The 13,412-nt window shown below is 38.2% G+C and overlaps 2 protein-coding genes across 3 annotated transcripts in view; one reads left to right on the plus strand and one right to left on the minus strand.

Annotated features, from left to right (window-relative positions):
• Positions 1-11,215, minus strand: part of LOC137283336 (neutral ceramidase B-like) — a 33,371-nt gene extending 22,156 nt beyond the window's left edge. Inside the window, exons 1-8 of the mRNA XM_067814790.1 lie at positions 10,790-11,215; positions 10,305-10,454; positions 4,152-4,328; positions 3,227-3,354; positions 1,817-1,894; positions 1,592-1,712; positions 1,311-1,433; positions 118-204 (exon numbers count right to left, since the gene is read on the minus strand). Of these exons, the coding sequence (XP_067670891.1) occupies positions 118-204; positions 1,311-1,433; positions 1,592-1,712; positions 1,817-1,894; positions 3,227-3,354; positions 4,152-4,328; positions 10,305-10,454; positions 10,790-10,948 (1,023 nt within the window). The 5' untranslated portion in view covers positions 10,949-11,215. The remainder of the gene's footprint in view (positions 1-117; positions 205-1,310; positions 1,434-1,591; positions 1,713-1,816; positions 1,895-3,226; positions 3,355-4,151; positions 4,329-10,304; positions 10,455-10,789) is intronic.
• Positions 11,216-12,034: 819 nt separating this feature from the next.
• LOC137283337 (prolyl 4-hydroxylase subunit alpha-1-like) overlaps positions 12,035-13,412 on the plus strand; it is a 31,592-nt gene continuing 30,214 nt past the window's right edge. The window contains exon 1 of one of the 2 annotated variants that reach the window (XM_067814791.1): positions 12,035-12,768. In XM_067814791.1, the coding sequence (XP_067670892.1) occupies positions 12,581-12,768 (188 nt within the window). In that variant the 5' untranslated portion in view covers positions 12,035-12,580. The remainder of the gene's footprint in view (positions 12,769-13,412) is intronic. The other variant, XM_067814792.1, reaches the window with a different exon arrangement.

Here is a 13,412-nt window from a genome sequence, read left to right on the forward strand (position 1 = left end):
TACAGCAAAACACTCTCTCAACAGAATTCCATGAGTGTTTGCAAAACTGACATAAAACCAGTCACCCCTCATAGTCTACACAGTCATGTGTCATTCCTAAAAACATGCTGAACCCACCATGGCTTTGTTGTACTGATTCTCTCCAATGATCTTGGTGCTTTCGAACATATCCCGGCCAGGACCTGCTGCAACACACAGCTCATTCTGTGGGGGATATAGTGAGAACATTAATTATACTGAGACTAGCTGGGGATATACACATTCCATGGCTTGTAAATGACAGTTACTGGTTCAGCCTAGTTCTACACTGTGTTGGGCAATATTTCAGCAACATCACAAGGGTAACAAGTGAGTGTGTATGTGAGTTTAGTTTTACATTGAGTTGAGCTACATTCCATAGACAATACAGTGACCAACAGCATGAGCATTGAACAACAGCATGCAACAGCATGAGCTGTGCTACTGGGAACTAATGACATGTAAATCAAGTCAGCTAGCCTGACCAACCGATCCTTTTAATTGTCTCTTACGACAAGCATGGGTTACTGAGGATCAATCCTAACTCAGATCCTTGTGGGTTCCATTTGGGTTCCATATTACACATTTGAAAACTGGAAAAAGAGTGTTTGGCATAAGAGGTTTTAACCACAAGATTACCCCCGTGTGCTACAAATGTCCTATTTTACAAGTAACTCCTGCAGAGGTAGGTGAGGTGAAATGGGGTTCCACATCTTACGGAAGAATGTTTCACTCATCTGATGATGTGTAAGAGAGTGTATGTGTGGATGCTTGTACTAACCCATACTTCAGCTAGTTTGTAGTACTTGCTCACAGGGAAGCCAGGCTGCAGTTAAGCATGAATATCCCACAGAAGACACATTATACAGACTCTGAGTGGACCAGTCGTACCCATTAATGCCAAGCGCCAGGATGGGACCAACAAGTACCATATTTTAATGTCTTTTTGGTATGAGTGAGTGAGTTTAGTTTTATGCTGAACTCAGCAATATAAATGTAAATAATCAAGTCTTAACCAGACAATCCAGTGATCAACAGCTTGAGCATCGATCTGCACAAATGGGAACTAATGAAAACCAAGTCAGGGAGTCTGACCACCCGATCCTGTTAGCTGCCTCTTACAACAGGCATAGTTGCCTTTTGGGGCAAGCATGGGTTGCTGAAGACCTATTCTACCCCAAATCTTCATGGGTCCTTTCGCTATGAAGTGGCTGGGGATTGAACCACTTCTGTGATTGAATACTCTAACCACTATACCATGGAGGTGGTAATTACTGAGGAAGTCTATATACCTTGCCATGGCAGGTGCTTGTCAGTATATCACATGGAAGACCACTGTCCATACAGTGGGGGCCTTTAGTGTTAGGGGACACATCTCCTTCATTGCTCTGAGCAAATGCAGCAACGAACGCTCCCTGGAATCATAAACAATATGTGAAAAGGTTCAAAATAGAATTGAAAGAAAGTGTATTCCTTTTATCATCCTCATTAATCATTTAATGCATCATTCTTAACAGACAGACATCAGAAAGATAATGTATGCTGTGTTAAAGGGCCATAACTCTGTCCTGACCTTCCCTGGTTGTGCTCCTTGGTTCATGGTTTCCTCTGCCAGCTGTGCGGCGTAGCCCTTGTTGTCCCCACTGATCAGACCGTTGCTGTTGTTCATACTTGTAGCATGCACAGCAAACCAGCTAAACAGAACCAACATTTCAAGGCAAACAGACAACAATCATATTCATAAGCTCTTCAGTTATCCTTGAATTGCATGAACGGAAGGTGAAATAAGTTAACTGACCTGAGCATACCAATGTCCTGGCCATCAGCATCAAGCATCTTCAGAACAATCATGTTCTTGTCAACATTGTCGTTGTACCTGCAGTGGTGGGGAGGAAATCAGCTTATTCACATATACACAGTTCATTTCTGTGTAAAGACCCATGAAGATATGATTAGAATTGATCTTCAGTAACCCATGCTTGTCATAACCGGTGAATAATGGTGTTGGGTGGTCAGACTTGCTGCCTTGGTTGACACATGTCATCGTATCCAAATTGTGTAGATCGATGATCATACTGTTGAGCATGGATTATTTACAGGATGCCTCAATGTATCTGGAATATTGATGAGTGCTGCAAAAGACTAAACTCACTCATTCATGCTGTGTAACATTATCTTGGGATACCAGACATTCACCTGCCAGTGTACTAGTTGACTGGTTGGCTTGTAGCTATGTCTGACATGGCAGTTAATGTCAACAACATGCTTACAACTGAACTGTACATGGCAGTAAATGTCGGTAGTGTGTACAACTGAATAGCACATGTCAGTTAATGTCCACAGCATGTTTACAACTGAATTGTACATGGCAGTTAATGTCCACAGCGTGTTTACAGCTGAATTGTACATGGCAGTTAATGTCAACAGAGTGTTTATGACTGAATTCTACATGGCAGTTAATGTCCACAGCGTGTTTACAGCTGAATTGTACATGGCAGTTAATGTCAACAGAGTGTTTATGACTGAATTCTACATGGCAGTTAATGTCCACAGCATGTTTACAACTGAATTGTACATGGCAGTTAATGTCAACAGAGTGTTTATGACTGAATTCTACATGGCAGTTAATGTCCACAGCATGTTTACAACTGAATTGTACATGGCAGTTAATGTCAACAGAGTGTTTATGACTGAATTCTACATGGCAGTTAATGTCCACAGCATGTTTACAACTGAATTGTACATGGCAGTTAATGTCAACAGAGTGTTTATGACTGAATTGTACATAGCAGTTAATGTCCACAGTGTGTTTACAGCTGAATTGTACATGGCAGTTAATGTCAACAGAGTGTTTATGACTGAATTGTACATGGCAGTTAATGTCCACAGCATGTTTACAACTGAATTGTACATGGCAGTTAATGTCAACAGAGTGTTTATGACTGAATTCTACATGGCAGTTAATGTCCAAAGCGTGTTTACAACTGAATTGTACATGGCAGTTAATGTCAACAGAGCGTTTATGACTGAATTCTACATGGCAGTTAATGTCAGTGGAGTGCCAGAACCTGAATTCTACATGGAGGTTAATGTCCACAGCGTGTTTGTACCTCAATTGTACATGGCTTTTAATGTTTGCAGAGTGATTGCATATTTAACAAATAAGCAAATGCCTGGAGTCTGCATTGAGAGAGTATTTCTGTCTCACCTATTTCTCTCTGCTTCTGGGTTGTTGGCATATGCAGTGGGGCTGCGGTTGATGTTGGACTCCAGTAGTTCCCCAGAGTTGATGAAGATGTTGCCAGGACGAACGGTGTTGTGGGCCATGCGAATACTCTGCAGCATTAAGTCAAAAGCATTGAGTGGTGCAGCATAGGCTGAGCAAACCCAGTTCTTTATTCATCCCATGATGCATCTGTCTGTGGTGTGATGACATGCAATCAACCAGGTCACCGAGTCAACCCATGATGCATCTGTCTGTGGTGTGATGACATGCAATCACCAGGTCACCGAGTCAACCCATGATGCATCTGTCTGTGGTATGATGACATGCAATCAACCAGGTCACCGAGTCAACCCATGATGCATCTGTCTGTGGTATGATGACATGCAATCAACCATGTCACCACGTCAAGCCATGATGCATCTGTCTGTGGTTCGATGACATGCAATCAACCAGGTCACCACGTCAACCCATGAAGGTGCTGTTTTCTATGGAGACTGTGTGTCAGAAAAGGTCTCCAGTGCTATACAATGTCATATGTATGAGAACTGGGGACACATGGGATCCATAGGATAAATTTTTATATGCTCTCTCAAGAGATAAAGAGATTCAACACAAATCTACCACATTTTCATCCATAAGCTGGTTCACTCAAACCAATAAATGTTCACCCTAATCAGGAAGTGTTGTTCCATCTTGCAGGAAAACACTCTGTTTCATTCAATTATTTCAAGTAAGGAGAAACAATTGTGAAATTTTTGTAATTAGAAAAGCAAAATTGTTAGAACTTATGTTTTGCTGCTTGAATTGACTCACTATTTTTCTGTAGGTGTTCCCTTGGATGACTGAAAACTGCATATATAAACGTTCTAGACACTTGAACATTCACAAGCCTAGCTGAAATACTTACATCAACAATGCCGTCGATCATAGCTGTGAAGGACTGGTTGACAAATCCAAGGGAGGTAATCTCAAACAGCAGGTATTGATGATACCCTCCTGGTCCAGAATGTGTGTGTGTGCCACTGATGCACAGGTTCCTTTCTGTGTACAAGCTCCCAAACTCAATTTGCAGCCTCTTTACTACCTGTGCACCAGTAGATGTTATATATCAGTGTATGAAACTCCTACAAAAAGACAGGAAGCCCATAGGGCTAATAACTAAAATATGTTGCCGGCCCTGTTAACATGTAACGAGCCCTGTATTAAATATAGGAAATTGAGATATGGTGTTAAAAGAAAGTAGTTAATGAATTACTTCTTGAGGTAAACTTAAGCATGTGCAAGAGCAAATTTAATAAAACCACGACTTGGAGGTCACTGTGAATTCATTTAGTGTTACTGCTATCAGAAAAGAATGACATTATTCATTGAATACGTAAGAAATGTAAGAAAATTGTCAGATTTCTCTACCAAAGGCAAAGTCGTCGTTAATTGTTTACGAATTCAAATAAATCAACTGTGTGTTTTTATTATCATAAATAATAACCCATTGTGGCTACCATAGCTACCAAAATTTACGTATGATATTTGCTATCACAGCTGAAACAACACTCAAAATTACCTAAATATAAAGCTTTGCAATCTTCCGGAGTGAAACAAATGGCTTGCTACGTGCCTGTAGACATCATATTTTCATGTAACATGATTAAATATCAAGGTTAAAAACAGAGAAATAGGATCAAATAGAGTAACTATACCATCCAAGCATCATATTTTCATGTAACATGATTAAATATTGAGGTTAAAAACACAGAAATAGGATCAAATGGAGTAACTATACCATCCAAGCATCCGAAAAAAACTACACTGCTGGGATATTTTGTTACGATCAGACAAGGAATACCATGGATATTTTTAAATAATGGTATATGATGGGCATCCGGCCTCCTGACTCTTATGGGTGAAGAAACTCTGCTAATATGGACAGGAGCCCAGTTCCTTTGTCCGTCACGGTCGAAGGAGCGGGCGCTGACCAATTTGCAGTTTGGTTCCGTAATTAGACAGTTGGCGAGAAACATTATTCGCTCTGCATCAGTGCCCCTTTAAATCACTTGAATATCATCTTCTCTTGCTGATGACCACCTCCTGAGACCATGAAATTGGATTGAGGACTGGATCTTAAATGCTCAGTTTTGAAATGAATGCAGTGAACATTGAAGGAAATTAAGAAACTTAAAAATATCCAAACTAGGACAAAATACTATTTGAACCAGCACTCGTCAAACACATAGAGGACTTTTTCTTTAAACTATGACTAGCACATGAAGACAATATAAATATACAACTAATTTTCCATGAATTCTAATCTCAGTCATAATTTGACAAATAAACAAAAGAGTCCACTGCAGGAAATCATTTTAATATTATTAATACACATTTGTTAACGCACACTTGATTTCCCAAAATTCAATCTTTTTGACAGTCTTTTCTATATTGCTTCTTACATTCATTCTCAACCTGAAAAATCTGTCATGATATACTTTAGATTAAAAACAAGTGTGTGTAATGTTAGCTTCTGGAATGTGAAGGACAGATTATTTGATGGTTTACACCAACACCTTGCCCAAACAGATACAGAGGGGTAAGTATTTCATATTTGTAACATGTTACATCTTCCATGTACAAAAATGTTTCGCCAAAATTTCAATGTAGCTAAAGAAAATACATTAACCTTTCAACCAACAAGTTCCTACTTCTACTAATTCTAAAACAAACTCTGATTACATTATCATGGAAGGACATCTGTGAAACAATATTGCAAGATAAGGGATTGTTTCTGGTAGAGAGTGTTTGCCACTAAAATGGCATGAGACATTGCATAAACAAGAGTTTGAAAAGCGGTCAAAGAGTTGTGGCGACCTTGAAAATAAGGTCAAGGTCACCAAAATCAACTGGTGTCTGTGTAATCCCACAATGTAGGTTGCCACCAAAGTTAAAGACATTCAGTACAACAGTTTGTGAGGTATCGCAATAACAAGTGTTTGAAGAGTGGTCAAAGAGTTGTGGTGACCTTAAGGTCAAGGTCAACAAAATTAACTGGTGTCTGGGCATTCCTCGAGTGTAGGCTGTCACCAAATTTGAAGATATTGGGTACGACAGTTCATGAGATATCGCGTTAACATGAAACAGGACGTACGTATGTACGTACAGACAGACGCTGCTGAATACATAGACCCCCGTTCCGTGTTGCAGTGGGGAACAATTGATCAACCATTGACAAGAAGAACTATTGATAATTATCTATATAAAAATTGTGTCATCAATGAAATCATACAATTATTAAACTATTGTAATGAAATACAGTTGAAATGTCTGCACAAAACACACAGAATAATGTTCTTACGGCCGACTACTGACTAGCTGTCATTTACTTATTAGGGGTGTAACGATACGGGGGTTGCGACATGATATGTATCCCAATACAGAGGTAGCGATACGATACGTATCATGATACATTTAAGTTATTTATAAAACTGAATTTTTCAAAGGAAATTTTTCTATTTAAAGGGATATGTCTATATCAGAGAATGTAAGAACACATCGAAGATATGACAAACTGTTACAGGTATTTCAACAACTTTAATCAAGAAAACTTCTTCAGTTCACACAACATTTAGTCTCTTGTCTCTTAGATTCTTAGTCAAATAAAAAAAGGTAGTAATGTCAAAGGTGGCAAAGGTGATGTTACTTCATGGAGTTCACCATCAGAACCTTACAGCTCCAGTTTAACCTGAAATAGTAAAATTGTGACTTTAACTTAAAGCTGAAAACACTGAATACATATCAAATAAGTGAAATAACAGTATCACAAACAATGATGATTCATCAGTGTTCAGGCTAACTTCAGGACTTACCTTATGTTAATGTTATGAAAAATGAAATACTTATACCTGGATGTCATCCTCCACTTCACTTGTTATGATGGCTTGGAGACATCATCAAGGAAGGCCAAACCCTTGAATCGAGGGTCAAGGGCTGATGCAGTCAACAAGAACTCTTGGTCACCTGTAATCATGAAAATTATAAAATTATTAGAAATGTTTATAAAGTTAGATAAGAGATTATATAAGATCATGCATTTATTAAAAAATGGTTTTAATTCCATTCAAAACTGTTTATGAAATTTTGAAAAAATCATACATTTGTAATATATGTAACTTAATATTACTACTGTTGGACTTGAAAGATATATAAGGTCAAAAAGCAAAATAAGAATGCTCACATTGCTGAGATTGCTCAGATTATTTGGTAAAATGGTACACTATTCAATATCATCATTATTTTAATGATGAAATAATGAAACAACTTCAATTGAGGACTGAAATTGATTATCTATCTTTGACTTTTCTTGTTTGAAAAATAATTAAATTTTAAAAAAATATAACTGTTTCAAATCAATTTGTAACAATTGAAAGGTATTTCCCTCAATCTTACCTTCATATCTCGACTGAAGATCTGCATGCATGATCCTCTTTATTTCCTTTGTGACACAACTGTCATCTGGTTTCGGTGACAGGTCGTTCAGTAGTTTCTGATGGAGGGGGTTGACCACTGAAATGGTAGGTCCAGTGTCTTCACTAAGGGCTACAGTTGCTGTCTTCACTGGCTTCATCACTACAACTATATCTTCAGCGATGCTAAGGTCACTGTCTGAGAGAGTTGCCAGGTCACTTTGCTTCTTTCTCATTTCTTTAATGAGCATTGTGGCATGCACTGCGGGCTGTTGTTCCAAATACTGTTGGAGCTATTCCATCTGGTTGATATGTCAGTCTTCAACTTGTGCAGTAACAGCTGTTTTTCTTTCAAAATGCGGGTTGCGATAGCACTTTTGTGGAAGAATGTAACAGTCCATCTGATTTTAGCTAGGACTTTTGACACAGCTTCAACTTTCACTGCTTTCTGTGATGCAAGATTCAGGGTATGTGCGAAGCATCGCATATGGTGTTGTGGCAGCTTTTCCATGGCAGCCACCATGTTGGATGCATTGTCAGTAACAACTGTAAATGTCTTTTCTGCTATGTTCCAATTACTGAAACATTTCAGCAATACATTTGCAAAGTCACCTTTTTTTCAAAATACATAATACATTTATTAACTGCCCCACAAAGCACAAATTTGTAGTTTGTTTCTAAAATATTAGTTTACTATGTGTGTTTGAGATAAAAATTTCTAACAGCATTTCATATCATATCACTGTTCAACAAAATCATCAAAAGTAAACTGTCTAAAGTTTTATTTTTATCTAATATCAGGGCCTAATGTTGGACAGTCTTGAAAGTAGCTGATCATGACACACAAACACAGTACATTCATAACCATCGCATGAATCTGGACAGCCTTCAAAAGATCAAGATAAAATTGAATTTAGTGACGTAATTTATCATGGTTTATATGCATAAATTTACTTTTGAATGGCAGCATGAAAAGATAAACAAGCAAGGCAAACAAGTATGACTCTACCCTCACGCAAACTCTGATTCCTAACGCTGACAAGACCATAACATAGCTGGGTAACTAGGTGTGGGAGATACATATTACCTGTGGGGGTAAGTCCCTGACAAACAGATAACATTGTTTTCGGCGTCTCCACTGATAACAGGCCAAGTAATATTACTACGGACAATATCATAAACAGAGCCAGAGCACTGTGTGGATTAATACAGAGTGTAATTCTTTCAATCTCAAAGTGCAGCTAAGCTAAGCAACGTTTTTACTGTGAGGAGGAGAATAAGCAAGTTTGATTTAATGCTTATATTCTCATTTTACAATAGTTCAATTATATCATTGTCCTATTGAGAAAATTCTCTAACAGTTCTGATCATTGACTTTTACCACTTTGTGAAATATGTGATCAAAGCTATCACCATGACAAACCTAGAAAAACAACAAAAGTGAACCCACATTTCAAAACCACCATAGGTTAATGGGCCATCTGTGCCACAAAGGTTAATTGGTTTGTTGTTCAATGCCATGCTTCGCAATATTCACTCTATAGTGGTCTGTAAATTACTGAATCTGGACCAGACAATCCAGTGGTCAACAACATGAGCACTGATTTACGCAACTGGGTTACAATGATACTTGTCAATCAAGTCAGCGATCCTGACAACCTGATCCTGTTGGTCACCTCATATGACAAGCATGGATTGCTGAAGATCACGCCGTCATATAGCTGGAATATTGCGGAGTGCGGCATAAAACTAAACTCACTCACTCACTCACTGAAGATCAGTTCTAACGCGGATCTGTATTTTGTCTCCCACATGACTGTCTAACTGTTGGGATAAAACCTTGCTGACAACGTGCTATAAATACTAAACTGCAACAATGATGATAAGCATATATGAAGAAGCTATCATAAATGTGCTTATTCACATTTTAACACAAACATATAAAAAGAAGCAAGAGCTCAACACAACTGACTGAAACTGGAACTATTTCTTGTGACTTTTAAAAAAAGTACTGCAGTTCAACTGAATTTCCCAGGTTATGATGAAGCATATGACTAGGCTACTAACTGTTCCTTTAGAGAAGGTTAAGTCAGATGCTTATATAGCAAGTCATGGAACTGTTTGTTTAGTGTGCATACATCATCCCCCATTTGACCGAACAAACCAAAACTAAGCTAAAATCTCAAACAACGACAAACATGTCCTGTGCATACAGCCCAGCTGCCAAATAAGTTAAGTTAAGCAATGTTGAGCTCAGAGAGCTCGGAGACCATGCTTGGCAGCTTGACTCCTGAGAGTTTCTATAGGATTCATTCCTGCCACACAATGAAACACATGTGATACAGGTGGTTTCACCTTAAGCAAGTGAGTTTGTTTAAGATTACCTCTGTTCACCCAGCAGAAAATGGGTACCCGATGGGATGAACCATTTCACTATAAACTTCTATTGCCTAACAGGCAGCCAGGATTATGTAGATAATAATGATATGTGGTTTAGGCATGCTTTAGGCTTGCCCCTTTGTAGTGTGCAGGATTACGTGGCATAGGTATCCTTTAATATTAAATGCTATTGACCAATACTGCCAATTCCACAGACTCTACTGTCTTACCTCCAGTTTGACATCTTCAGATACCATGCAAGAATCAGTGCTCACAAATACAGTTCGAGTCTTGTTGCCACTGTCAGCAAACACAAACGCTCGGCTATACTGGCGGAGATGGATACCATTGCTTGTTTGTGCAGGATTGGCATAACCCATCTGTACAGATTAAAATAATGAGAATTCAAGAGTTACATTCATTTTTGTTATTGTGACCAAGAAAACATATTACTTAACTAAAATTGATGTAATGATTCTGGTGTGACAGTTGTTACTGTTGAAATAAACAGTGACTAAGGTAAACATTCTTGATCTAATCATTTAATTAGTAAATTACTCTTTAACAGTACTTTCCGATATTGCTGAGACATTTTTAGCTTCTGCATCCTTATTTTCTCTATAAGGCGTATCGAATTCATGACACAGTGGGAAATTCGGTCTTCGTGAATTCATGCAAGTACAAAAAGTTATAATCTTAAAAAAAAGAGTGATACCATGTTCACTTCTGCCGCTGGTCCAGTGATGTCCCCGATTCCCGTCCCGATAAGGTAGTTAGTCACATCATTTCGAACAGAACTTGAAGAAACAACACCCAAAACACTACAGCATATAGAGAACACACAAATACACGCCTTCCTCGTATCAGTCACCATTTTGATCTGGTGAAACGTGATTCATGTCACGTGATAAATTTGGTTTGCGTGTAATAACTGCAGAGGGGACGGCAATGCTGTTTATTAATAACACCAGTAAATAGGACAAGCATCACCGATCGACACGTTTCATGTTCATATTGTAAATGAAGGTACCATGTCCGTTTCCGTTCGTTGCCTCTTTGATATATGTTGCCAACAAACGTTTTGCCAAATTAAGTATCAATAAAGATCTCCATACAAATAATGGTCCATTTCATGCAATGCCATGTGGAGATGCTACTTTCCTACGACCAGTCATCATGTCAATCCTTCCACGAGCTTCTGACAGGGATAACACACAGCTGTGACACACTTCGAGTCGAGATCCGGTTGCAGCCAAAGACATAAATTTTTGCATATCTTCCATATGTACTCTGTCTCCATTCTCCATGAAAGTTGAGTTTGCCTTTCTTTTAAATTTATATATACATGTATATTTTCTTATTTTATTTTATTTATTTTGATATATATATCCAACGGCCAAAAAGTATTTTCAAACTGCAAGTAACATAATTTTAATCGAACTAAACCAAATCATTGCATCATATCCATCTATGTTAAATCAGTGCTTTTCAAATGTAGAACCAGCCTGATATTTATATTGAACATGTATTGACCAGTAGGACCTCTACATTCAACAGCTGTTACTTTATGCCCTACAAATACATCAGTAGCTTTGCAATAACTGCGCAGTTTAACTATTTGTTCACATGTATTGCTCTGGCTCACTGGACACCTTAAAGTGTCATATATTCTGTGACTCATTAATGACCTCTGCTGTCATGGTTATGTAACCTTGATGAATTTAGCTACAATGTTAATGATCTGCATGTAATATACAACACCCATGTTACTGATATTTACAACACCAGCGATGATTATAAGAGATTTTATTGTAAAAACATTGATGATAATGTGAATGTGATATGTGTCCCTGATTTACTGTGTCAACAATGTGTTTTATTGATTTTTAATTGTCCTAACGTACACTGAAACGCCAGAAGCATTTCTCCGCTTTAAGATCTAGGAAGTCGTTCCGAATATGTTACATTTGGATATTTATGGGAACTCCCTCGGGCCGTTGAAAGTAAAGGTGTATTTGGTAGTATGCTTCTAAATAATATATAATGACGGTATAGCTGTTTATAAATAATACATTCAACGATGTATAAAATATAAGCATATGTACTTTTCTACATTTTTAGTTCGTAATGTATCAAAGAAATGGCATTGTTCTGCTTGCCGATAATTGTTGTCACCCCTATGATAGAAATAGACTCGCCCAAGAAATTCCGACAAGGGGAGAACCCAGCTTGTTCGAAATTTGATATGGCTGTTCTAACCTCATACACGTTAGAGGGGGTTATATCCGGAGTGTGTACCATTCTAGAAGCACGTAGACAGCTCCTCCGCAACGTGTACCAAGGTCTTGGGACGCTGGCACCCACACAAAACCATTCTTAAGAGCAACGTGTCTGCGATCAGCTGATTCTTGTAAGAGGAGCGCAATATTTTACAAACACTTCCTTCAATCTTCGATAAGTTTCACTAGTGTGGAACTTGAACGTTGAAGATTCAGATTATCACAAGATGCAGGGCTCGTTCTCGGAGATTGTTCTGGGTTTTCTGCTGCTTGCTTGCGTGGCAAATGTTGGGAGATGTGAACTCTTTACTTCCATGGCGCATCTACAGACTGCGCTCTACGCAGAAAGAGACATCGCTGTCACCCTGAAAAACTATGTGGAGAATGAAGAGGAACGACTTCGACAAATTAAAAGGTATGTTTTATAATGATATCAATAAAGCTATTAGTTATGCCACTTTGATACGTGTTTGTGGACACATTTAGCATGCGTTTTGTTTACACTGCTTAACTGGTAGTCTCTTGTTGTTCAAGATGTAGACATAAAAACGGGGCCGACTTTGTTCAAAACTTGACAGCTTCATGCTTAACTGTCCACTTGCACTACTAAGTTTAATGAGTACAAATACCGTGGGCCCACAGCCATGACCTTTCAATGTGCGTGCTCTGCATGTGTAATGAAGTAAACTGTACGAAGTAAAACAGTTACCTAAAATCATGTCTTAAGACAGACAGAAGAATGATTTGAACTTATATTGAGGTTTTTATCAAATGCCTCAATCACTGTCTGTTGGATAACTTAGTCTGTTAATAGTATATCATCAAGGAACCTTCCAACAGAGACAGGTCCAGCCAGCTGTTGCTACTCGCCATCAGTGTGCGGAATATTTTTCAAATTTGGTATCCAGTCAGTCTAGCAAAACTTGAAGGACCACAAAATAATTCACTAGACAAAAATTTGTAATGAACAAAATATTGCCCAAATAGATGAGAATAAGATATTGTCAGCATGACATGTTTCATCATTAAGATGCTAATATGATCAACCTTTTTTCAGGT

Source organism: Haliotis asinina, chromosome 5, assembly GCF_037392515.1.
Source record: "Haliotis asinina isolate JCU_RB_2024 chromosome 5, JCU_Hal_asi_v2, whole genome shotgun sequence".
Classification (NCBI taxonomy): Eukaryota; Metazoa; Mollusca; class Gastropoda; order Lepetellida; family Haliotidae; genus Haliotis; species Haliotis asinina.